We start from the raw sequence: 22,675 nt of genomic DNA, 5'->3' as shown, positions 1-22,675 counted from the left end.
GCTGGAAGAGGTAGGGAGAGGGTGACAAGGAGACATACTACTACAAAAACAACAACAACAAAAACCGAGGGATCAAATCAGAGGACGGTTCTCCCAGAAACGACCGCACACGCATCCTGCCGCACCTTCGGGTCCCAAACCGCACACTGTCCCGCGCTGTGGCTCTCAGGCGCGCGCGCCGCCCGCCCGACTGGCAAGCGACTGAATCGGGGAGAAGTCGCCCCTATTTTTAGCCCCACGCTCGATAGACGAATGAAAAAGCAAACAGACAGTTGATGCACGCGCACATACAGAGAGAGAGAACGGGTGTGCGCGTGTGATAAAGAGAGAGAGAGAGAGAGAGAGAGAGAGGGAATAAAAGGGAGGAAGGAGGAGTTGACTTGAATGTGCAAAGTTCTGCGGGTTTGGTTCCCTGCCGTCCCGGGGGGAGCACATGGCTGCACCGGGCTGAGAGCTGAAGAACCGTCCAGCCTCCGGGCAGCCTCCCTCCGAACGCCGGACTCCTCTTCCCCTCCCGGCCGGAGCTGAGGCTCAAGAAGGGGGCTTACTGGACCATTGCCCCGCCATGGAATGTGGCGGATTTGCGTGCAGGATCTTAGGAAGTTTTTTTCCTCTCGCGTGCGGAGGTCTGGGTCCGAGGAGCGCGTGCGCCACTTAGAGTCCCCTCGGAGACTGGGCCTGTCCTACTGGGACGACTGCGGGGTCCGGTAATGGTTTAAGAGACGAGCCGCCTCATCGGGCCTTTTCAACACACACACACGCATGCACAGGCACACGCACGCACACGCACGCATGCACACACACGCTTTTCGCACCTAATCTCATCGAGGCTGAAGGACTTGAAGATGCGACGCTTCGACAAGCTGAAGAGGTCGTTCCCCTTCCTGGCCCACTTCCACGTATACCGAGTAAGTGTCTGCTCGGCCGCTCCACCAAGGGAAATATGACATGATATAGTCAGGATGAAGTTGTGTTGCCAGATGTTTGAATATAGAGTGTGCCCCATAATTATGGTGTGTGTGTGTTTGTGTGGACGGACTCTCCAGTTGGACTGAGGCGTCCCCTGGGAGGGTTGTTGTTATTGCAGCAGGATGTTGGAGCAGGGAAAGATCTGATAGAGGACATGGCTTTGGCCAGGAAAGTGTGTGTGTGTGTGTGTGTGCATGCATTTCTCCACTACCATGAGGAATGAGTTGAGACCAGGGGCATTTCTCAGCAGGGTCATCGTGTTGCTTCTCTTCAGCCCTCCTCTCCCCTCTCGGCTTCACGCTTGTTGTTTGCGTCTTTTAAAATTTGTATTTGAGACTGGAAACCAAATGTCTTCGTTCTTTATTTTTGTCCATTGTCATGTTTAATTTAATGCTCAAATGCTCTAATTGGAAAAGTGGGAAGTGTAGCAACGATGCGTCTTAGAGCCGTAATGCTGGACCTCTGGCTCTGTTTGTAATGACTAAACTGTGGCATTGGTTCTGCTAACCCCACATCTCCTCAATGTGCTTCTTAATTAAAGCCAAAATAAGCTCTCAGTATGTTTCACATACGACACCATAACATCTTCTTCCTCCCAAAATGTTACTGGATGGTGTGAGTTGGTGACCAAATATGCCCTTTTGTCAAATTAGACACAACCCATTTTAGCACCTCTACAAGAGAATGTGATTTATGTGCCGCACCTGTCTCCAACAAGCGCAAAACGTAATGCCCTGTTTTGTGGGTTTTGTAAATTGGTTAGCAACTTGACAGAGAAATATGATACGAGGCCTTAAGCACCTTGATTCTGACCCCTATCGCGCCTCAAATATAACACTGTGATGAAAAGAGGCCCGAGAGGAAGCTGACTCGCGTCTTTGGAAGCGTCTGGTGAAATAACACGTACGCGCCGACTGCCGTGGTCGGTCACACTCGGGGGGGGGGGGGGGGGGTGGCGAGCACAGAGCGGTTAATAGTTCATGGTGTATGTTGTTTAAAAATGTTTCCTCTCTTGATACAAATCAAATCAAATTTTTCATTTTTAATCAAACGGCCTGATCAGCCGATCGAACACACAGGCAGACTCGGTTGACGAGCATTTTGGCAAAAGCGCCGCAGCCAAACAGACGGCTGTATCGTCTTTCTCAGAGTAGGGGTCAGGCGCGATGCGAGAGAGGGAGACCGATTCAAACGACTGCAGCTGCACTTAATCCTAAAGCCACAGGCGCTGCAGGCATTCGGTGTAAGCTGCACCTCTATAGAGTAAGTCTGCCACATTAAGGTATTGTATTGCGACAAGTTAATAACAGACATGTTGTACCTGCTCCTATAAGTTCGCCTCAAGCGAACGTCGCAGGCATTTGTTTTCTTCCGTTGGCCTGTTAAAGTGGACCCAGCCCCCCTGCTGGCTCGCAACTGCATGTTTCAGATCTGGCCAAAGAAATGTCGGCTGACCCAATTTGATGTGCGTTGCAATGAATTTGTATCAGGATACCGGCATCAGGCTGTAGCAGAGGGGATTTAGCCCTGCCAACAGATTTTGTGGAAAACACAGGATCACATTAGATGCATCTTTTCAGCGTTTTCGGGGGAAGGTCACATCATTGCCCGCTCCCATTGCCCAACGTGCTTGTGTGAGGCAAAGGAACTCCTCAGGTCATGTTCTTTAAGCAATAGGAAGTGACCTCTCACCAAGACCCATTAAGAGGTTTAGATGACAGAAGGGAAAAGTGACCTCTGACCCCCTCTGACACTCAGCAGAGTTGCCCCGACGACCCAGCGGATCCACCAGGAAGGTCTCCCCGTCAATCTCTGCAGATTACAAATGTTTGTCGTTTTTTTTGCCGTGATGAGGTCCGTTCCCGTCCCCTTCTACTGTGTATATATCTATCTCATCTACAGATGAGCCTGTGTAGTGGCCTTCACGCCTTTAGTCTCTATTTAACATCCTGATTCATAGTTTTATGATGAAGCACAACAGGATTACAGCTGGAATTCATCTGTGTGTTGTGCTACTTTCAGCTTGTCACTGTAAGTAGCCAGTGGCCTTGAAGATTGATGGTCTGACTCAGTGTCCTATGGGGGGGGGGGGGCATAGCACAGTATGTATATATATATGTTGTGGTCAGATGGTTTATGAGCCTCTTGTTTCTCTTCGCTGACACATATAGACAGCAGATGCAACATCCATCTTGTGTATGAGTGTGATGTTTACACACTGTCTAGCGCCTGAACTGCTGCCCTCTGTTTCCAGAGTAATTTTTATTCGATTTTTATGCTGTTTGGAAGAAAATGAATGCTTTCCAGTGTGCTAAGTAAACACCAAAATGACACCGGATCATTAGATATGCCAAAGTCAAAGGAGGCCGCTTTTGGTCCAAAGCAGCTAATGCTTTATCCATGTCCTTGTTTACAGGATGTAAATATGTCCAAACAAATCTGCTTTCATAGAGAAAGTGTGTGTGTGTGCGTGCATTTTGAGTACAAGCGCCTAAGCAAGTGCTTCAGTGTGTAAACAAACATTGACGATCACACAATAGAGCTGAGCTCAGCTGGTTTTTTTACAACAATTTTATTTGGCGGCTTTGAGGCGGAGCGTTGAGGAAACCGTTGAATGAATATTGAACTCGGTCCCCTGTTGTCTTTGTGTGTGCTTCGCAGAAACTGGGCAGTAGCATGCAGTGTGAGGAAGGTACAGAATGGTTGCTGGAGCTGCTGATGGAGGTGCAGTTGCAGCAGTACCTCCTCCGGATCCGAGATGACCTCAACGTCACGCGGCTGTCACACTTTGATTACGTCAAGAACGAGGACCTGGAGAAGATCGGCATGGGTCGACCTGGTGAGAAACCGTGTGTTTGTTGTGTTGTTTTCACAAGAACTCGTTTTTGATCATTTGTGTGGTATGTGTGCGTGAAGAGGACAGCAGCGGCGATGTTCTCATAATAAATAACTAAAGCCTTTGGGGTTCTCGAGTATGAAGACGCTTAAGACCGATTACACCCACTTCTGCTGCTTGTGTATTCATTTAATCTTATTCCTCCATTAATCTCAGTGTTCGCTAAACCTTCATCTGGCTTTTCTTTTTGGCAATTTAGACAAATGACTCGGAAAGCATTTATGGTTTACCTTCTGTGACTCAAGTCTAAATGGTTCCTCTGGGTCTTCCTGCTTTAAGAAGACTCATTGTGGAGTCTCCATCCTTAAGTTGACTGCTGTCCATCAGTGCATTTCTCTTTTTATTCTTTTGGTAAAGGACAGAGACGGCTGTGGGAGGCTGTGAAAAGGAGGAAAGCCATGTGCAAGCGTAAATCCTGGATGAGCAAGGTGACACACACACACACACACACACACACACACACACACACACACACAGGAATCGTTTATTAAAGTGCACGGTTGACATTGTGTCGACGTGGTGCCGTCTGTCTGTCCGTGTGGACGGATTCACACGCATGAACAATATATGATAGAAACTCTCCCTCATCACATTTCACATCAATTATTTGAGGGGTTTTATGTGAAGACCGGTATTTTAACAACACAAGTGTATTTGTAAAACACAATTCAGACTCTACTGCAAATTCAACATGCTTCACTATACATCCTCTACCACCTGTCAGGTTGATGCCCGTTTTGTTGAATTAGGAGATGCATTCGTATTTCTGGTAACACACTCATGGTCAAATCAAGGGAAAACCAAAGTAGAGTAAATTAGTAAAGTTTTTAAAGTTTCCTCAACCAGCGTAGCGTAACTAGCCAACTGACTGCTGGGTAGGCGTCGCTCTTTGTCTGTGTGTTTGTGTGTTAGTGCGTGTCTGCCTGTGTGTGGATGTGTGTGCTGCTCTCAGTGGAAGCCGCGGTGCCTAGAGGACATGGCGCTCGCCTTCTATAATTACACCTGTCTGTTTTCGCCTCTAGCACCATCCTCGGCTAAAGTGATCTGCTTCCTCAGCGCGTGCGTGTGTGTGTGTGTGTGTGTGAGAGATTGTCGCGCTGCAATGCTCAGAATCTTTTGAATGTCGAGCCTCCTATTTGAAACCCACTCACCACGCGGTGACCCAAAAGATGTGGTGTTTTTAAAAAGGCTTGCGGCCTTATGTCATGTCTGGTCCAGCCTGAATGTGAAACCACATACGGCTCGCTACTGTTTATATCTGGCCAGTCAAATGTGTTTGGCACCGGGGATTCTTTGACACCTCTTTTTCACTCATGATACCATTTTGGAGTGAGTACTGACCTTTTGATTACCAGTCAGTAATGAGTCCAGATTGCTCTCATTCACTTAATTAGTATGAATACTATTTGAATAATGTTTGTTGCTTAAGATCCAAGATGTGTCTACTTTGGATACAAATGTCCTATATAATATGTTAATTGGGATATTGCTGGTAGACAAATTATTTCATTCTCTTACCTGTAATGGTATTTTATATACAGTTTTATAGTGTTTCCTTTGGGTATGGCAGCAGTACTAGTTTCTTAGACTTTCTATTTTGGTCCGAGCCTCGAAACAAAGTTTTTCCCTTAATGGCTCTGCACAGAACACGTATTCTATGGGTTCAAATTTAGGGGAATGAAAAGCTCATACAAACGCACATTCAGGTCACATAATCTAATAGTGCTCCTTAATGAGCACTTCCTAACAGCTAAGTCAGTCCTGCTGTGTTGTCAGCGCTTAGGCCAAGAGGCCGGAAATGTCTCTCTCCCATAATGACAAATGGTGTGCGCTTGTGCTTGTTTAGGTACAATGCATAGTTGCTTACCGACAGGATATCAGCTAGAGGTGTGAATCATGATTCCATTCAATACACAATGATTCTCAATGTGTTATTCGTGTTTAATGCACATTTTTCATAAATGAATACAACCGGGCCTGAATCTAAGCTCTCTTTTTTTATTTAGACAGTGCTTTTAAAAATCAGATAAGCATTATCTGTGTGAACAACTTCTGTTCAAAAACGTTACCAAAATAAAACATGGATCCTTATACGATGAATGAGATCAGTTTGACCGTAAACAACCTACAGAGGGGCAGAGTCCTGGTTGTGGGTGAGGAGAGTAGGGGGAGAGCAGACCAGGGAGAGAGAAAGTTCATTATATATTATATTATATTATTTAACTAACGTTACCAAAGCTGAAACCCTTTCCTCTTCCGCAGGTGTTCAGTGGAAAGCGCCCCGACGGAGGAGACTTCCCCCAGCAGAGCCAGCTGGCCTCCTCCTTCCGTAAGCTGTCTCCCACACCTGCTCTGGGCTTGGGGGACGGGGTCCTGGCCACACATCCCGGTGGCGGTGCTCCTCTCGATGAGCAGCAGCAGCAGCAGCAGCAGCAGCAGGCCCTGACCTGCCTCATCCCAGAGAAGGATCTGACGCTGTTTGAGAAGCTGGGGGACGGAACCTTCGGAGTGGTGAAGAGAGGAGAATGGCTGACGCCGGCAGGGAAGGTGGTGAGGAGACCTCAGCAGAATCTCGTACCGTTTTGTGTTTATTCTATTAGTGATGCGAGTGCGTAAAAGAGGCCGAATAGTCACTATGGGCACATTTAAACTCTAAATTGTCATCCTTCTTTGCAGCTGAATGTAGCTGTGAAGTGTCTGAAGACAGATGTGCTCAGCCAGCCCGAAGCTCTGGAGGACTTCATCTGTGAGGTCAACGCCATGCACTCCCTGGACCACCAGAACCTCATTCGTCTCTACGGTGTGGTGCTGACGCATCCAATGAAAATGGTAAAGGACACAAAAAAAAAAACCACGCACGCACAGGGAGGAGTCCACACAGAGAGATGAACACAATAAAGATAAAGTTACACTCAACACAAACGTTCCCCCGAGGCACTGGTTTTTCAGCCTATTTCAGGTCGAGCAGCTTTTTAAATAAACAAAGGTGCAACGCTAAATATACAGATACGTCCCAGGAAAAGGAGCTCAAATAAATAATTATTATTTAAAAAGGAGGCAAATATTCTGATCATAACTGATAATTAATGTCTTATAATATGTTGTATTGCTTAGAGAGGTTTGTGTGTGTGTGTGTTCGTGTGTGTGTGTGTGTGTGTGAGGTCAGGCGTCTTAAGCCCTTTGTCTGCAGTGGAGAAAGTGATGGAGGAAAGAAGGGAGACAGGAAGGGAGGGGAGCAAGTGGGTGGATGACTAAAATAAAGGCTGACATTTCAGCATTGTGGTTTCCATCCTGCTATTACCTTCTAGTTATTTCCCCTACCAAATAGTTTTGGACAATGTCATGACTATCAAGTGACCAAACTAGTAGCTACAAAACTCGCAAAATCGTTACATTCTACATTTTTCCTCCCCCTATTCTCCCTTCCTCCTTTCATCCCCAGATACATTTGAAATCTTTGTGCGTGCCTGGTTTCCTTTTGCTTTTCGCTGCTCCGTTGCTCTTCTCACCCGGTCTCCCCCGTCCCTCTCTGTCCCCCTCTGCCTGTGGGCGAAGGTGACGGAGCTGGCCCCCCTGGGTTCTCTGCTGGAGCGTTTGCGGTGTGTGCGTCCACAGGGCCCGGTGTTGATCCACACTCTGTGCCAGTACGCTGTACAGGTGGCCTGCGGCATGGCCTATCTGGAGCAAAGGAGGTTCATCCACAGGGACCTGGCAGCCAGGTAGGAGACCAACCACATTTTAAACGCGTTTAAATTCATAATTTACGTACATTTTTAGCAAACTTATGAAAGGGTCAAACCCTAGATTTAAAGACCTTTTTTTCTGGGTTGTGAATTACTTGTATTGCTTCTCCAGCCTGAGATTTATAGGCAACTTTTAGGGAGACTTGGCCCACAAGTAAAAATGAGTCACTCGTTGGCCGACTGTATTGGGTGGTCTAAGTTCTTGGGCTTTCCTAAATTCGCTTTCGTTAATTTTTTATTAAACTGCTCACACTGTGCAGATGCTTGGGGGAAAATGGCTGGTAAAAATGAGTCATTCTCACAGTTGAGGGTGTTTTTAAAAGGGTAATAACTTTTATGGTATGTCAATCACAAAGAGCTTTAACATTCAGTTTGAATTGTTTTGTATGCAAAATACTCCTCAGGATCTACTGCACGTTCTATTTTTATGTAGTCAATAAATCTGAGTTTTAGGACTGCCGCGTAAGCAAAACCTTTAGCCAGAATTAAGCTTTTGAATTCTAGTTGTACGAATTGTATAATGAAAACGGCTAGAGTTCAATTTCCCCAAATACTCCTGGAAGTTAAAAATAGTGTAGAGCATACTGTTCAGAATAAAAGTTATGTTTTGTTTTAAACTTTTATGTACAGGAACATCCTGCTGGCCTCAGCTCACAGAGTGAAGATAGGAGACTTTGGCCTGATGAGGGCGCTGCCCAACAACCACGAGCACTACGTCATGCAGGAGCATCGCAAGGTCCCCTTTGCATGGTGGGTCGACTCCAACAACCAAAGCTGTACCTACAGTGATGATTATGTCATGAGAGACGTGCTGTCTTCCTCTTATTTCTTTGTGTTTGTCAAATTACGTATCGGCCCAAACGGACAGCTACTAATCCATCTGTCTTTTGAAATGCTTAAACGCTTTTAAAGTAGTGAATGTGTGTTGAAAGGCTAAATGCATTGACCAAAGTGGGGGATTATCTTATCTCACCTAAAGTTTTCATCCCTTCTGCTTCAGGTGCGCGCCGGAGAGTCTGAAGACCAGAACGTTCTCTCATGCCACTGACACTTGGATGTTTGGAGTCACTCTCTGGGAGATGTTCACACACGGCCAGGAGCCATGGCTCGGTCTCAACGGGAGCCAGGTACACAAAAACACATCCTCAACTAAAGTAGCGGGAACAGATCCAGACACGTTTTTTTCCCCACTCGGCACTGACGCTTTCTTCAATTGCACTCTCTTCATTATTTTCTCCAACACCTTAGATTTTGCACAAGATTGATAAAGAAGGTGAACGCCTCCCTAAGCCTGAAGACTGTCCGCAGGATGTGTATCATGTGGTGCTGCAGTGTTGGGCTCAGAAACCAGATGACAGACCTTCCTTTGTTGCGCTGCGGGAGTTCTTGCTTGAGGTAGGAGAGCCGAAATTTGGGTGGTGAGCGTTGTAGCTCCAAGGTGTTGAATATCATTTGATTTATATTTTTTCCCATTAAGCTAGACGCCTCTGGCAGAAAAAGAAATCCCCCCCCCCCCCCACCTAAGCAATCCTCTTCTCATAAATGGATGTTCAGCTCCACCTACTGGAGCAAAAACTAGCATTCAAGGCGCAAAATAAGAAATAAAAACACATAACATTTAGTGCTATTCCTCTCTCCCAATGAAACGTGACATACTTTCATAAATGTAAGATATGGTCCATTTTCCAAATTAACTTTGGTGTTTCATGCGCTTCTTTTTGTCTCTTTATATGTGGGTATTTTTCAGACCATGCCCACAGACATGTGTGCCCTGCAGGACTTTGATGAGCCTGACAAACTCCATATCCAGATCAATGATGTCATCACTATAATAGAGGGGAGGTGGGTGTCAAGTGTTTAAGACTTTGGCTTTCCTGCAAATCTGAAACTTATATTGAATTTCTAATATTTTAAATGGCCTACATTGTAAATATTAACATGCTAAATGTGTAGTAGGCCATTATTTATCGATCCTGCCCTGATGATGACTCTCCGTGTTTGACGCTCAGTTTCTGTGTGTTTCAGGGCAGAGAACTACTGGTGGAGAGGTCAAAACAAGCGAACCCTAAAGGTCGGACCTTTCCCCAGAAACGTGGTGACATCGGTGGCCGGTTTGTCAGCTCATGACATCAGCCGGCCGCTCAAGAACAGCTTCGTCCACACAGGACACGGAGACAGCAACCCTGAGCGGTGCTGGGGCTTCCCTGACAGGATTGACGAGTAAGAACCAGCTTTTATTAATTTAACTTCATGTGACTTCAGCACTGTAATGTATCCAGAGAAGATGGACATGCTCAAAATGTCTCTTTATGACTTCATGCCCCATGTTGGAACTTATCAGTGTTTCTCTGTTTAAACAAACTCTCGCCAATAGATGGCAGTAGCACAATGCTACAAATTTCCAACCTCTAACATTATAACACCACGAATCTGTGTGCAGAATGTGCTGTGAGTAAATCTGGTGCTCTCTTTCCACCAGTCTGTACCTCGGTAATCCCATGGATCCGCCCGACGTCATCGGGGTCGACCTCAGTGGCGCTCGGCCCACACAGCTACCGGGACGAGCTAGAAGTGAGTTAAAGAGCTCCAATTGAGCCCGAGACCATCCGTAATGATGGCTTTTATAAACCCTACGGATCGGGCTGTGGATGACACTCCATTTGTTTTTCAGTGTCTCTGGGTTCAAATGATATCAGGCAGTACTGATCAAAACCAGTTTAGCATTTGGCTCAATTTCGTAACTGTGAAATAATTTGATCATATACTTTACCAAAATAATACTACTTTCACATAAACGTAAAGATTGAAAACTGATGATGTTGATTTATAGTTGCTTACTGCTTAAGAAACATTAATTTTATTGTCAGTGCAGATGTGTGATTGGAAATATGGCTACCAAACCAAATTTTTTAACACTTTCCGGCAAAACTTTTATCTTTAATCAGACATTTTGCACCAGCTTTTTCCATAATCTTTTTTTTAATCTCTGCTGCTGTCTCCCCCCTCCTCCCCTCTGTGTCTCCTTTGCGATGGCGGTATTTGCTTTTATTCTTCCAGAGGAGCCTCCTCCTCGTCCTCCTCAACCAGCAGTGTTAATCAAGAGTAAGTCTGGTTTCTCTCGGCAGCTCCTCACCCATTGTTCCTGCCCTCTCTGTTCCCTCCTAGCTCCACTCCTCAAAGGTACATTCCATACTTGTGTTCTTTGCCTGGCTTTGCAGTGATCCTGTCACCTACTTCTCTTTTCCCTTCTTAGTATCTTTGTTCTCCATCTTTCCATCGGCGTGTCCCCTCTAACCGGTGTGCAGTGTCCTTTCTGTGCACAATAGCACTGACTTCAGACTTTTGAGTTTCGTCTTTTATTATTTGGGTGTGACTTGATCCAGAAGAGCATTGCTGCCGTCACGCTAAATGTTTTTTCCGTACAGTAATGATCGTATTGTGTGTCTGTCTGCAGGGCCGTGCTACGATGCAGTGAATGATGACGAGGACCTGACCCTGGCGGGTCTAAAGAGATTATCGCTTTGGAAAACGGCTTCTGTCAAAGGCCTGAAGCTCAAGCCGTCCGCGTGGGTCTCTGCTTCCAAACAGGGGAGCGGCCGGACTTCGGGCTCAGGCCACAACCCCGGCAGCGAAGTGTCCCTCATTGACTTTGGGGAGGAGTTCCCCCCGCCGACCCCGTCCCCCTCGCCTGTGGTCGAGATTCAGGTTCCCACCCTGGCAAAGCTGGCGTTGGAAGCAGAGAACCTCCTGGACCGGACCCCGCCTCAGAGCCCGTGCAGATCGCTGCCCCGCCCCCTTCACCCCACACCAGTAGTGGACTGGGATGCTCGGCCGTTACCTCCACCTCCGGCCTACGACGATGTGGCCCAAGACGAGGACGACATGGAGGTACGGTAGGAGGTGACACAGCACATTTTTACATAAAGCGAAAATTTCATGGAAACGGGATATTTATCTCCTGTTCTGATGTCACTTGCATACGTTCTACAATGGACCATAATTGTCTTCTTCCTCCACAAAGGTGAGCTCTATCAACAGCTCGGAGCAGCAGCATGAAGAGGAGCAGGCTGAGGTCTATAACCCAGATGTGGCTCTCCTCTCTAGACCCAAGCTGGAAGGTGATGCTCTGGTTGCCAGGGGTCCAGACGGATCAGGTCTTGGGGACAACCTTTTTCTGCCCAGCAAGCAGAGCCAAATTGTGTCCACCTCCTTCTCCCAGTCAGCAGAGATCTTCCAAGAGCTCCAGCAGGAGTGCATGAAGAGGCTCAATGTACCGACTGGAAGTGCTGCACAGTCAAGCTCTCCATCTCAAAGTTTATCCCCGTGTCCCCGGACACAACAGACTGACGAGGGACACAAGCAGAGTGTCTTCTCCTCCAACGAGGACAAACCCCAAATCCCCCCACGTGTCCCCATACCCCCTCGCCCCACCAAGAGGGGCGACTACATGTCTCCCCGCTGGTCACAGGATCTCTCCCTGTCACCAACGCCGGCCGACGTCAGAGAAGAAGCTTTAGGCCGGGGACAACCCCCCCAGATCCCCCCCCGAGACCCTTTGTCCCAGCCGGGGTCCAGGACTCCCAGCCCCATGGGCCTGGTGGTGGGCTCCCCCCAGCAGAGACTCTACTCTGTCAGCCCCGTCTTAACGCAGGCTCACCACACCCCGTGTCCGCCGGCACACACGTATGGTTCCCACCTCTCCACCTCGCCAGGTAAGCTCATGCCCACCACGCACAGCTTCGCCTCGGACCCAAAATACGCCGCACCCAAAGTGATCCAGGCCCAGGGGCACGGGAGGGACTCGGCCAGCAAAGGCCCGTGCATCCTCCCCATCGTCCGCGATGGACGCAAGGTCAGCAGCACCCACTATTACCTCCTGCCGGAGAGGCCGCCCTACCTCGACCGCTACGACCGCTTCTTCAGGGAGGCCGACCCCCAGCCTGCGGGGGGTGTGGAGGAAAGGCCCCCGCGGCAGGCGAACACCGCCACGGTCCGACCCATGGTGGTCGGCGGCCAGTTTCTCCAGGGACACGCCCCGGGGCCGGCGCTTGTCCAGCCGGGTGAGCTGAAGGCTAATTTCTCCTCCAACAACAACAGCAGCAGCAGCAGCCTGGGCGGGCCGCGGCCGGGGATGAAGACATCCGCTAGTCTACCTCGCGTCGCTTCTGACGGGCCGACGGCAGCGGTGGTCCCCGCGTCCTGCGCCGGGACGGATGGCGGCGGGAACTCGGCTGACAGGGTCAAAATGGTAAGGTCGGAGATGTTTGGCCTTTTAGAACATTCATTTTAAAATGTATATGCTGTGCCTGGAAGGTAATATTTGATCTCTTCGGTTATTAAAGTCCGAAGCTTGATCTCTCTCTCTTTAATGGATGTTTAGATGAAGTATATAGTTTACCTTATGTTCTCCTTGATGCCTTTTTCATTGCTTTTTATTTGATTCTAATTTGCAAAAAAATATAAATAAGTGTATGCTAAATAGCTTTTACTCTGAACAGAAATGTGTAACCAAAGGTAATTTCTACTGGTGGCTACACAGTTTTGAGCATTTATCCGTTCGTTTGACAAAGAAACAGGTGGGGGAGAGAAGAAGGGAGACCTTCCCATCCAATTGCTAGCAAAAAAGGCCCCGTTTTGCTTTATTTTTGGCAGATTCTTTAACTGCATGTATCCATCATCACTGAAAAGATTCAACTACCAATCCGAACCAAATTATGATTGAAGTGTAACAGCACAACATTTTCAAACTGGAGTTGAAGTCAATGTAGGCATCTGATACATCGAATCATTGTCATCGCAATGTCGAAAGTGGAGTTAGCTTGAGGGGAATTTGAATGAACCGAATAAGTAGAGTGTGATTTGTTTTGTGATGGCGTGGTTGACTGGTTGGAAAGTTTTATCTTGGATAAGAGACAGAAATCTCTCTTCAAGCAAATTTGGCAGTGTTTTATACAATTGAAGCCGATTTAATCTCAAAAATCGATCCAGCCAGTGACGAGAGGGTGAGGCGTCAGAGCGAGGGATCCTCATGCTGTCTTCTCCTGTGATTCAGGTGCAGGCGGCAGTTCATGGAGTCACAATAGAGGAGTGCCAAGGCGCCCTCCAAAACCACAGCTGGAACGTCCAGAAAGCTGTGCATTTTCTCAAGGTGAGCTTCCTTTACCTGTTCTTCATCCTGTGAGTTTTTGGCTTTTTTAACAACATTTTACTTGATATTAAACTATGTCTTTGAAATGTATAGATTAAATTATAGATTATACACGTAAGACGGCTGGACCGAACAAAGCTGTAACCGCCTGTTAGTTATTTGTCCATTTGAGTTTAAATTAGACTATAATTTACAAAAATAAAAATGATTCTCTATTGAAGAAGATTCAAAACTGAAACCTTAAACATTATAGTCTTTACTGTATAGTCATTTTCTCATTCACTTTTCTTAGTGACCACATGTATGCAGTTGGTCTTAAACTTTCTGTCACTTTTTCCAATAAAGCAAATAAATAAAGTCCATCAAAATAAAGACCCTGTGAGGTTGATGTTAATAATGCAGCACGGCAATTACTGGAGGAGAAGCTGAGTCTTGGGAGATTGACTTTTTATTGATTCATACCAAGACATAATATGAGCAACTTTCTAGGACCTTACAGGAAAAGCTGGTCGTGGCTGCTGCAGTAAGCCGGCGATAAAGCAAACATACAGACTCGTTGATGTGACTGTAGCGGAGTTGGTCTCCCTGCTGGCCGCCTGTGTTTGCACGGCAGTGGGCTCGAGGGGACCCTTGTGTGCTCCTTAATAGCGTTGGCAAAGTTTAGAAAGTACCGAGTCGTGTTTGAACTAGAAGCCGAGCTCGTTTAAAGGCATTGATTGATTGTACAATGGGCTCAGTGGTGCTGAAAGCTCTAGGGGAGAGTAGATGAAAGATGAATTCGGACATTTTTCTTTCCCGAAACATGACCTCACCATTTGACCCGGCGTTATTGCCTCGCGTCATCTCTCTCCACTGGCTCCCCCGAACAATGGTTTTCGTCTTTGTTTGCCTCTGTAGGTGGAGCAGCTGTTCTGCTTGGGTCTGCGGAGCAGATCAGAGTGTCTAAAGCTGTTAGAGATGTGCGACTGGAACCTGGAGGTGGCCAGCACTCAGATGTTGGACAACTATGGATCCTCAACAAGGCAGAGGTACGATGCTCTGTTGCTTTGTTACCTGGGCCCGTGTTGGACTGCTTTGTTTACGAACTTGCTCCCACATTATGGCCTCAAGTCAACTTTGTCACATCTGGATACATAGTATTAAAATTGGATTCTTAGCTGCGGACGATTTTTCAGTCTTCGAATAAGGGGGGAAAGGCAGCGGAATGATCCAGGGAAGGTCTGCTGGGAGAATATAGCTTTTTATCTCTTGATTTTCTCAATCTAATCTAAATCGTCTTTATATTCACAGACGGTGACTGATGAGCTCTGATTGGAACTTCATCCTCAGTAAAAGGACATCGGTGAATGGGCAGCCGACCCTTTTCGTATATGCTGCGGATGCTCGTCCAATCAGAAGACTGTTATTTAGCAATGGAAGAATCAAGCACATTTTACCTGAACCGGCACAAAATACTTCATTATTATGACTCTATTCACATGGACTATTTGTTTGGGAGTAAAAAATCTTTTTGGACTTTGACGACCTTTTCTAAGTGGTTCAGAGAGAAGAATAAATGACAACGCACTTTCAAGTTCAACCTGAGATGCGTCGTCCAAACAGGTTCCCTGCGGTAACAGATCGTGGGCGCTAACTACCCTACTGGGACACTTCCAAGGGTCCTCGTTGTCCCACAATTGCTGTTCTTTTGATAATGTCCACAAAACAGCGGTTTGACAGGGAATTTGAAGAAAGCAACATAACACAATTGAATCCGGCGCACTTCCTAGGATTTAATCAAACTACAGTGAATGCAGATTTGACCTACATTTAAAATGTATAAAGAGACATTTATGTGTTTGTTTACAAAATATCGATAATATTTAAATATTTTTTGAACATAATGCTAAGAGACGAGAGAAGACTGTTATGAGACACTAAAAGTAATTTGGTGAATTATTTAAAAAAGGGCTGAAGAGCTGAAGGGCTATGCAGTCACTCGACTCTTGCTACTAAAACCTTTCCTTATTCATTGCCCAAACATATTTTTTGTACATCAGCTGAAAACTCCTGCCAGCTGGGTATTTTCTGCACACTACGTTGGCAGCTAATAACAGCAATGCAGCAGAATTTACCCCGAGGGGCAGATCCTGTTCTATCACTTAAAATGACAAACGTTATATTTCGGTCAGCAGCTTTGGAGGCAATCATTTAAAACTGGAAAGGACTTGTCAGCTCTGTGTGAACCTTCTGCTGGGCAGAAAATGCATTTTTCTGACTGGGTATTGTCACAGTGGAGCCCTGAGCGATGAACATGAAAAACCTCTGGGCACATGTTCTCCCGTTTTTATTTCGGCTGCACCTCGAGTGTGAGGACTCCACAACAGGGATGAAAGGCTTCCATTTGCTTCTAAAATTCACTTTTTCCAACCAACCAAATACTTTTTAGGGATTCTATTGTGCAGCACATACGGCCCTTTGGTGCTATAGAAGAGGAAAACAAACTTTTTTTGTGTGTACAATTGCAATATAAATGGTTTTCCCCCATTAAGTCATTTACTTTGCTCAAACTAATCCCTCCTGTGAAGGGTCCCGGCCCAATCGGTCCAAGGCCGGAGCTCCAAATGGTGTGTGAAAAAGCTAATATAGAACCACAACAAGCCTGCTGACTGCCTCTGAAAATCAAGATACGAAAGTGTGTCTAGAATACATTTTCTAAATGACGTACAAGACAGATTGCGGACGACAACCTGGAGTCAAAGCTTCCTCCTGTGTGCAATAAGGCTGCCGTAGAACCCGGGACCTCCCGGTCTGGACGTCCTTCAGAAAACACCATTTTCAGAACAAAGTGTTTGTGAGAGTGAGTCGTCCTCCCGATAGCCGGCTAAAATTGTACTTAAAAACTTTTCCCCTCTAATGTGTTGTGGTAACGTTGATTGTTGAGGAGAAGTCGGTTCGTGTGTTGTTTGAATACGAAGCTGCTGAAGTGTTCTGAAGGACTGAAGTGATCCTTGTGGTGTTGTGATCGACCCAAAGCAACATCGTCCTGTTGTTGTTTCTACTCCGATGTTTGAAAACTGTTCTGTTTTGTCTTTGTTTGACATATCAGATTCTTCAGAAAGAATTTGTATATATTTGCTTCTCAGAATTGGTTTTATTGGCCTGTTTCACTCCTCCTGGGTTGTTAGAAATGTTTAAGAGAAGATCATGCTGCCGAATTTATAAATGTATTTTTTATTAAAGATTTCATTATTTTTTACCCCTTTTTTAATCTTTTTTTCTGTCCTGTGTGGAACAATATGTTCGACTAGAAAATGTAGAACCATTACCTCTTTCTAGTCTTTCTTCAAATACGGAGCCTCGCCTAGAAGAACCGAGAGCAGCCGCTTCTCAAAGCCTCAAATAAAAACCCTGTGTAATGAACGGAATTCAATGTTGACTTAAAGGGCGTACATATAACTAGCTTTAAGCTTTAGTGTGTGTGCGTGTGCATGCGTGCGTGCGTGTGGGCGTTCCAACAATGTAAGGCCTTAATCTTCATAAAGAAAATATAGTTTACACCTTGCATTGTGTTATTGATTCCTATTTTATATTCATATCATGACTGCAACAAGCTTTCAGTGATCAATAGTTCATTATCTGTTTCTGGCGTGGAACTATTTAGAGCAAATCACCATAATGGATTTATTGATACTACACTTTCTCTGGGTCAATAAAACAAAATACTGCTCGATAAGAACTTTATTACATGATAAAATTGGAAACTTTTAGAGCGGTTTTAATTCAATGTACTCTTTAAAATATGGCAGAAAACTACTGAACCTTCAGTCACACAAACTTTGATTGTGAGCCCATCTCCATTTATTCAGTCTTTCTGTTCTACACACACACACACACACACACACACACACACACACACTGCTTTACTGTTGGACTTGAGGACCCTCTGCTTACTAATGAGAGACCCAGAAGGCCCTCCATTCATCTTATTGGTGTGTTTGTGTGTACAGCATCATTACTCAGTCCCAGGGCAAATTATTAATGTCTTGTTCCAGTGGTTCGGGGCATTGGATCAGAAGCCTCACAAGAATCTCCAGAGAACCTATTGCGGTTTTCACCAAACACAACAGGGCAAATAAAAAGGGATGAGAAAGTGGAGGCAGGAAGAGCAGCGAAGCAGATAAAACTCTGTCCACATTTATATTCAAACATCCAACATATATATTTATATATATAGAAATATATATAATGTATGTGTCTAGAGTTTGCCTTACTTTTTTTTAAGGAGAGTATATTCTTCACCAAACTGTCTTTTTCTTTGCTCACCATCACAATGTTGTTGGAAACTTTAGCTCAGAGCTGAGTATTGAGCACAGGCAGGAAACTTTACCTTCAATGGTGGAAGAAAGAACGTGATGATAGGGACCCTTGTGCAAAGAGAAGGGACGCTTTGCTATATATACTGTATATATATATATATAAAATCATATTTCACTCTTCTTCCTTGGTGTCTCTGCCTCATTAATTGTATTCCATTTCCATTCTAAATGTAGTTGAATGCAAAAGGGTTACGAATTAATACCAGAGGTTGAACACATATATCTGCCTGATATCTCTCGAGTATGTTATATATATGTTATATATATATAACATATATATATATATATATTACAATGTGAATTAAGATTAATTAATTACACCAAAAATAACACATTAAACATTTTTTACGCATTTTTACACTTATTTTTTGCACCGCGGAATGTTTCTCACCGATTATACTGGAGCACCAACTAGCGTTCATGACTTCAGACAACAACAAACCACAGTGAACATGAACGAAGAAGCTGACGAGACCGTGTCGGGTGGCCCCGTGAATGGGAAATCTTATTGTAAAAAAACACACGGATGGAAGCGTCGATAAGAGCGTGGTTGTGTGCAAGCTGTGCAACAAGGAATTCACATCGAGCCTCAAGTATCACCCCAACACAAACCAATTAGCAGCTAGCGTGGACGTTAGCCCGACCCGAGTACAAGGACCCACACCCAACCCACACTGCACCAGATAACTGGTTTAAGGACCAGGGTAACTAAGTCCACGTGGTTGAACAAAAATAAAAATCCATGTGAAAAAAATGACTTCTCACTGTTCTCAGGTCAAATATTTATCCAATTAAGATGCGATTATTTTCAATTAATTAATTACAAAGCCTCTAATAAATTAGATTAATATTTTTAATCGAGTCCCGGCCCTAATATGTATATATGAAAGAAGAATAGAGAAAACAATGCATGATAACCAAGTGTTCGAAGTTGCATTGATATTTTATGACCACTTGAGGGCAGCAGAAACAACCTATTTAAGTAATATTGACATATTGTCACCTTTTTTAAGCGGAATTGGCTAATGAGTGGGCAGCTGCTTATATACACATCTGGCAGATACCAGGCGAAAATAGGATTCATTTAGAGTCATGTGGTTGGCAACCTGATCAATGCGCGATCAATAGCCACTTTCTTTTCACTCCAGGACAGGGACACACTGTATGTCGCTATGATCACAATGTGGGTCTCTTTGCCTGCTCCTTAATGCTGGGCAGCAGCAGTGTTTGGTGCTTACTATTTATTACCTTATTTTACAAGTGCTACAGTGACTACAAGTGATGATTATGAACATACTCACATATCTTGAGGAGAAAAAGTCCACGTATGAGATGTTTAATAATAGTGGCTCAGTTGAAGGACACCTACAAGGAATTTGATGATATGAATTTACGGCAGCTGCAGGAAAAAATAATCCCACATCATTCACCACATCAGATGTTGCTTGTTAATGCAAAATAAACAGCCTTGTCAGGTTGACAAGTATCAATGGCAAATCAAACATATAAGCTATATCTTAAACATATATTCAAGGAAATGTTAAGTGCCGTCCTATTTGGGATCATTTGCTGACATTTGCCTTCCGGCTGGTAGTCGAGTCAGGAGGGCGTTGCAGTTGTTAAAGGTCTCCAACCCGTGACATGGTTTTTCTCTCATTAACGCGCTGTACCAATTCTCTTTTCTTTCCCCTGTTACGAACACTGTAAGAAACTCCCCACCTCCCTGTGTGGTGTTAACAGTTCCAAACAGTACACTGGTATTAACATCCACGGAGCTATCTGTTGGCTGGATATAATTGGCCCCCCTGCACAAAAAGTTTGGAACGGCTTTAAATCTTTTGAGTAAAGAGACGACAAAAACTTAGGCAACATAATATAGGAATTTACTGCATCATTAATTAATCCTAAAAGCGTAATGATAGAAAAAAAGAAGTGAGAAGAGCGAGATAAACCTTTGCTAGTGTTCACCTGGACACACCAGGGTTTACTCCACTAAAGTCACTAGATGCTTTACATTCCCCTTTAAAAGTTTGCAAACCCTTCATTATTTACGAACTTCTATCTACACAGATAGGTATGCTTGTGAGCATTAAATAATTAAATATAAAAATATCATCAAAACATTGATCCCAACAAACAAATTTTGTTTGAATATAAGAATGAAACATACTTGTCACACAGCATTCCTCTGCATTGGGTTCCCTACTTTTCCGGCTATCGAGTGTATTTTTTGTGTATTGTATGTATATATATATGTATATATATTTATTAGATTGTACTTTTTTGAAGCAACTAGCGCTTCATTCTTGTTGATTTGCGCTGAAAGAGGTTACCTTCACCGCTCCCATTTGTGAGGAGAAGATGATTGTGTTTTTTGCCATTTTAAGGGCACATCTGCCCTAAAGCAGTTCTGACAGCTCTTCGCCTTGTGCTGTCAGAATTTCAATCAATCCAAACATACTGTATGTGTGACCCAGAAAGAAGCTGAAAAGGCGTTGCGTTCCTGCCCAGAAACTGCCTTCCCATTCTGTCCTCACCAGGAAGACCCATTTTAATGGGCCCCCTCACATCTAATGCAATCTTGTTTCATTGACAGCTGTCACTGCATCCTCATAAACAGCCAGAATGAGGGCATCAAGACAGCGGCTCCTTCCAACGCACAGGAGTAACAATGCGTTGGCATTGACTAATGAAATAGTTGCAGATGTGAAAGAAATGGGTGTTTATGAGTAAAAAAACAAAAGTGTGCTGTTTGCAAAAGTGTCCCTTGGTGCCGCAGCAACTTTGTTTGCATTTCTAATGAAAATACATTTTCCCTCTTACACTGTATTACGTTTTTTCATGACTTACTAAGCTTCAGAGCATTTAAGAATCTCATGACAGAAGTCTTTGAGAAAAAGTCATTTGAACGTATATACATTAAACTTTCATATCAATGCATATCACTAAGTCACTGGACTTTCCTGATTGTTTTGTTCCTGGTCCAGGTCGTATGTTCAACCATGTTATACATTTTTGATGATGGATAAATGCTCTGAAATTAGTTTGGGCAAATTATCCATGATGCTGATACTATTCAATGCTGCCGATTGAGAGTCAGTTTTTTATTTTATTTTTAAAGCTAGTCAAATACCCGCCCCTCCTCGCGCAAAAAAAAGAAAGACAAAGAAACTAAAACATCTTGCATCACTGCTGTATGTCTGTTTTTCAGAACTGAGCTGTGCAGATCCGGGAGGACCGGGACGCAGTTTCTGAAGGTTCTTCTGAAAGGTTCACCTGAAAGGTGTTTACACATGGCCTGGATTGAGAGCAGCAGCGATAGCCTGGTACAGAAAACTTCAACAATCGGCCAGGTAATATATGAATGTATAAGAAACAAGGACCTCTGTAATGACGTGAATGTAACGTATCTACAAAAAGAGATTTCAGAAAAGTTTATTATCTACTATTCATGTTTAATAATGATGCATGTTGACCTGATAACACAAGCAGAACAATGGTCAGCTGTGTTTTTGCAAAGAAAAATGGAAACCTGCAAACTGCAGAGGTTTCTGTTTACACAACTTCTGCTGCATAATGGGGAGTGTACAGAATGAAGCAGATGGTAGCTGTTGAGGACATTGCTTCATCAGATACAATAGATATCACAGTGGATTTGTGAAACAACCATAATACAATGCCAAAAAAACATCACACAACTCCAACCCAGTTAAAAAGACTGGAAAAGTTTTGACACAGAATATGTGACACCGTAAAACTCACAATCTCCACACTTTTTCATCTGAGAAGAAAACAATTTAACTTTCTCTAGCAAGCCATGCTTTATCACAGTTTACATCACATTGTTGCAGTGCTATTTCCTTTAAGTTGCCTGCAGCACACACACTGTCTGCGCACAGATGTTATCTATTTTAATTGGAAATGACAAGAGTTTAAACTGAAACACATTTCTCACATGCACATACACGGTGAAGGTGTGTACTTTAAGTTGAAATGTTTTTTGTATTTATTTTTCTTATTTTGGACATCATCTTCTGCGCATTAACTGATACAATACTAGTTAATAGCACTTCGCTTGCAGGACTGCTGATCACAATTAGTTTTTTGATAAAACAGCACTCATGCAGAGGCAAAACGTTTAGATTTGTAAAAATGCTCATTTATTCTCATGCATTGAAATCCGTAATTAAAGGCGTCCCAGGCTGTTGTAAGGGCCCGAAGCGGCCATTCTGCTCTCAGTCTCTGTTCACATTGGCATTAACAGGTGTTCTGGTGGATCTGATCACGAGTGTGAATATTAATAGATTGATACGCATAATGTCCGGTTCGAAGTGTTGACTTAGAGCTGTCTGTTTTTAATCGCATCTCCAAAGTGGCACACTTAAATGAAATAAAGCACATGAAATGCCAGGTGTCGACTGGGCCTTTGGCTGCATTCGGAGGACTGCAACAAACATGTCAACTGTAAATAAGAACGCGTCGATGTGCCGTGGCTGGATGATTGAGGCGATCAGGTCCTCGACCCCCCAACCCAAATCGCACGCTGCCTTTCCAACGGGGC

General features: G+C 44.5%; 1 protein-coding gene across 4 annotated transcripts in view; it reads left to right on the top strand.

Moving 5' to 3' along the window:
- tnk2b (tyrosine kinase, non-receptor, 2b) overlaps positions 1 to 16,994 on the top strand; it is a 32,976-nt gene extending 15,982 nt beyond the window's left edge. For 2 of the 4 annotated variants that reach the window (XM_037458191.2, XM_037458188.2), the window contains 17 exons: positions 3,631 to 3,808; positions 4,223 to 4,293; positions 6,128 to 6,415; positions 6,542 to 6,694; positions 7,421 to 7,584; positions 8,239 to 8,358; positions 8,609 to 8,735; positions 8,857 to 9,003; positions 9,356 to 9,450; positions 9,634 to 9,828; positions 10,088 to 10,179; positions 10,666 to 10,788; positions 11,063 to 11,496; positions 11,630 to 12,856; positions 13,661 to 13,756; positions 14,654 to 14,784; positions 15,047 to 16,994. In XM_037458191.2, the coding sequence (XP_037314088.2) occupies positions 3,646 to 3,808; positions 4,223 to 4,293; positions 6,128 to 6,415; positions 6,542 to 6,694; positions 7,421 to 7,584; positions 8,239 to 8,358; positions 8,609 to 8,735; positions 8,857 to 9,003; positions 9,356 to 9,450; positions 9,634 to 9,828; positions 10,088 to 10,179; positions 10,666 to 10,788; positions 11,063 to 11,496; positions 11,630 to 12,856; positions 13,661 to 13,756; positions 14,654 to 14,784; positions 15,047 to 15,053 (3,633 nt within the window). In that variant the 5' untranslated portion in view covers positions 3,631 to 3,645 and the 3' untranslated portion in view covers positions 15,054 to 16,994. The remainder of the gene's footprint in view (positions 1 to 3,630; positions 3,809 to 4,222; positions 4,294 to 6,127; positions 6,416 to 6,541; positions 6,695 to 7,420; positions 7,585 to 8,238; positions 8,359 to 8,608; positions 8,736 to 8,856; positions 9,004 to 9,355; positions 9,451 to 9,633; positions 9,829 to 10,087; positions 10,180 to 10,665; positions 10,789 to 11,062; positions 11,497 to 11,629; positions 12,857 to 13,660; positions 13,757 to 14,653; positions 14,785 to 15,046) is intronic. The other 2 variants (XM_037458190.2, XM_037458193.2) reach the window with 2 other exon arrangements.
- The last annotated feature ends 5,681 nt before the right edge of the window (positions 16,995 to 22,675 follow it).

The sequence above is a fragment of the Pungitius pungitius genome, chromosome 15, assembly GCF_949316345.1.
Source record: "Pungitius pungitius chromosome 15, fPunPun2.1, whole genome shotgun sequence".
In the NCBI taxonomy this organism is placed as follows: Eukaryota; Metazoa; Chordata; class Actinopteri; order Perciformes; family Gasterosteidae; genus Pungitius; species Pungitius pungitius.
The sequence above is the reverse complement of the archived record's forward strand: the minus strand, read 5'-3'. Positions and strand labels throughout refer to the sequence as shown.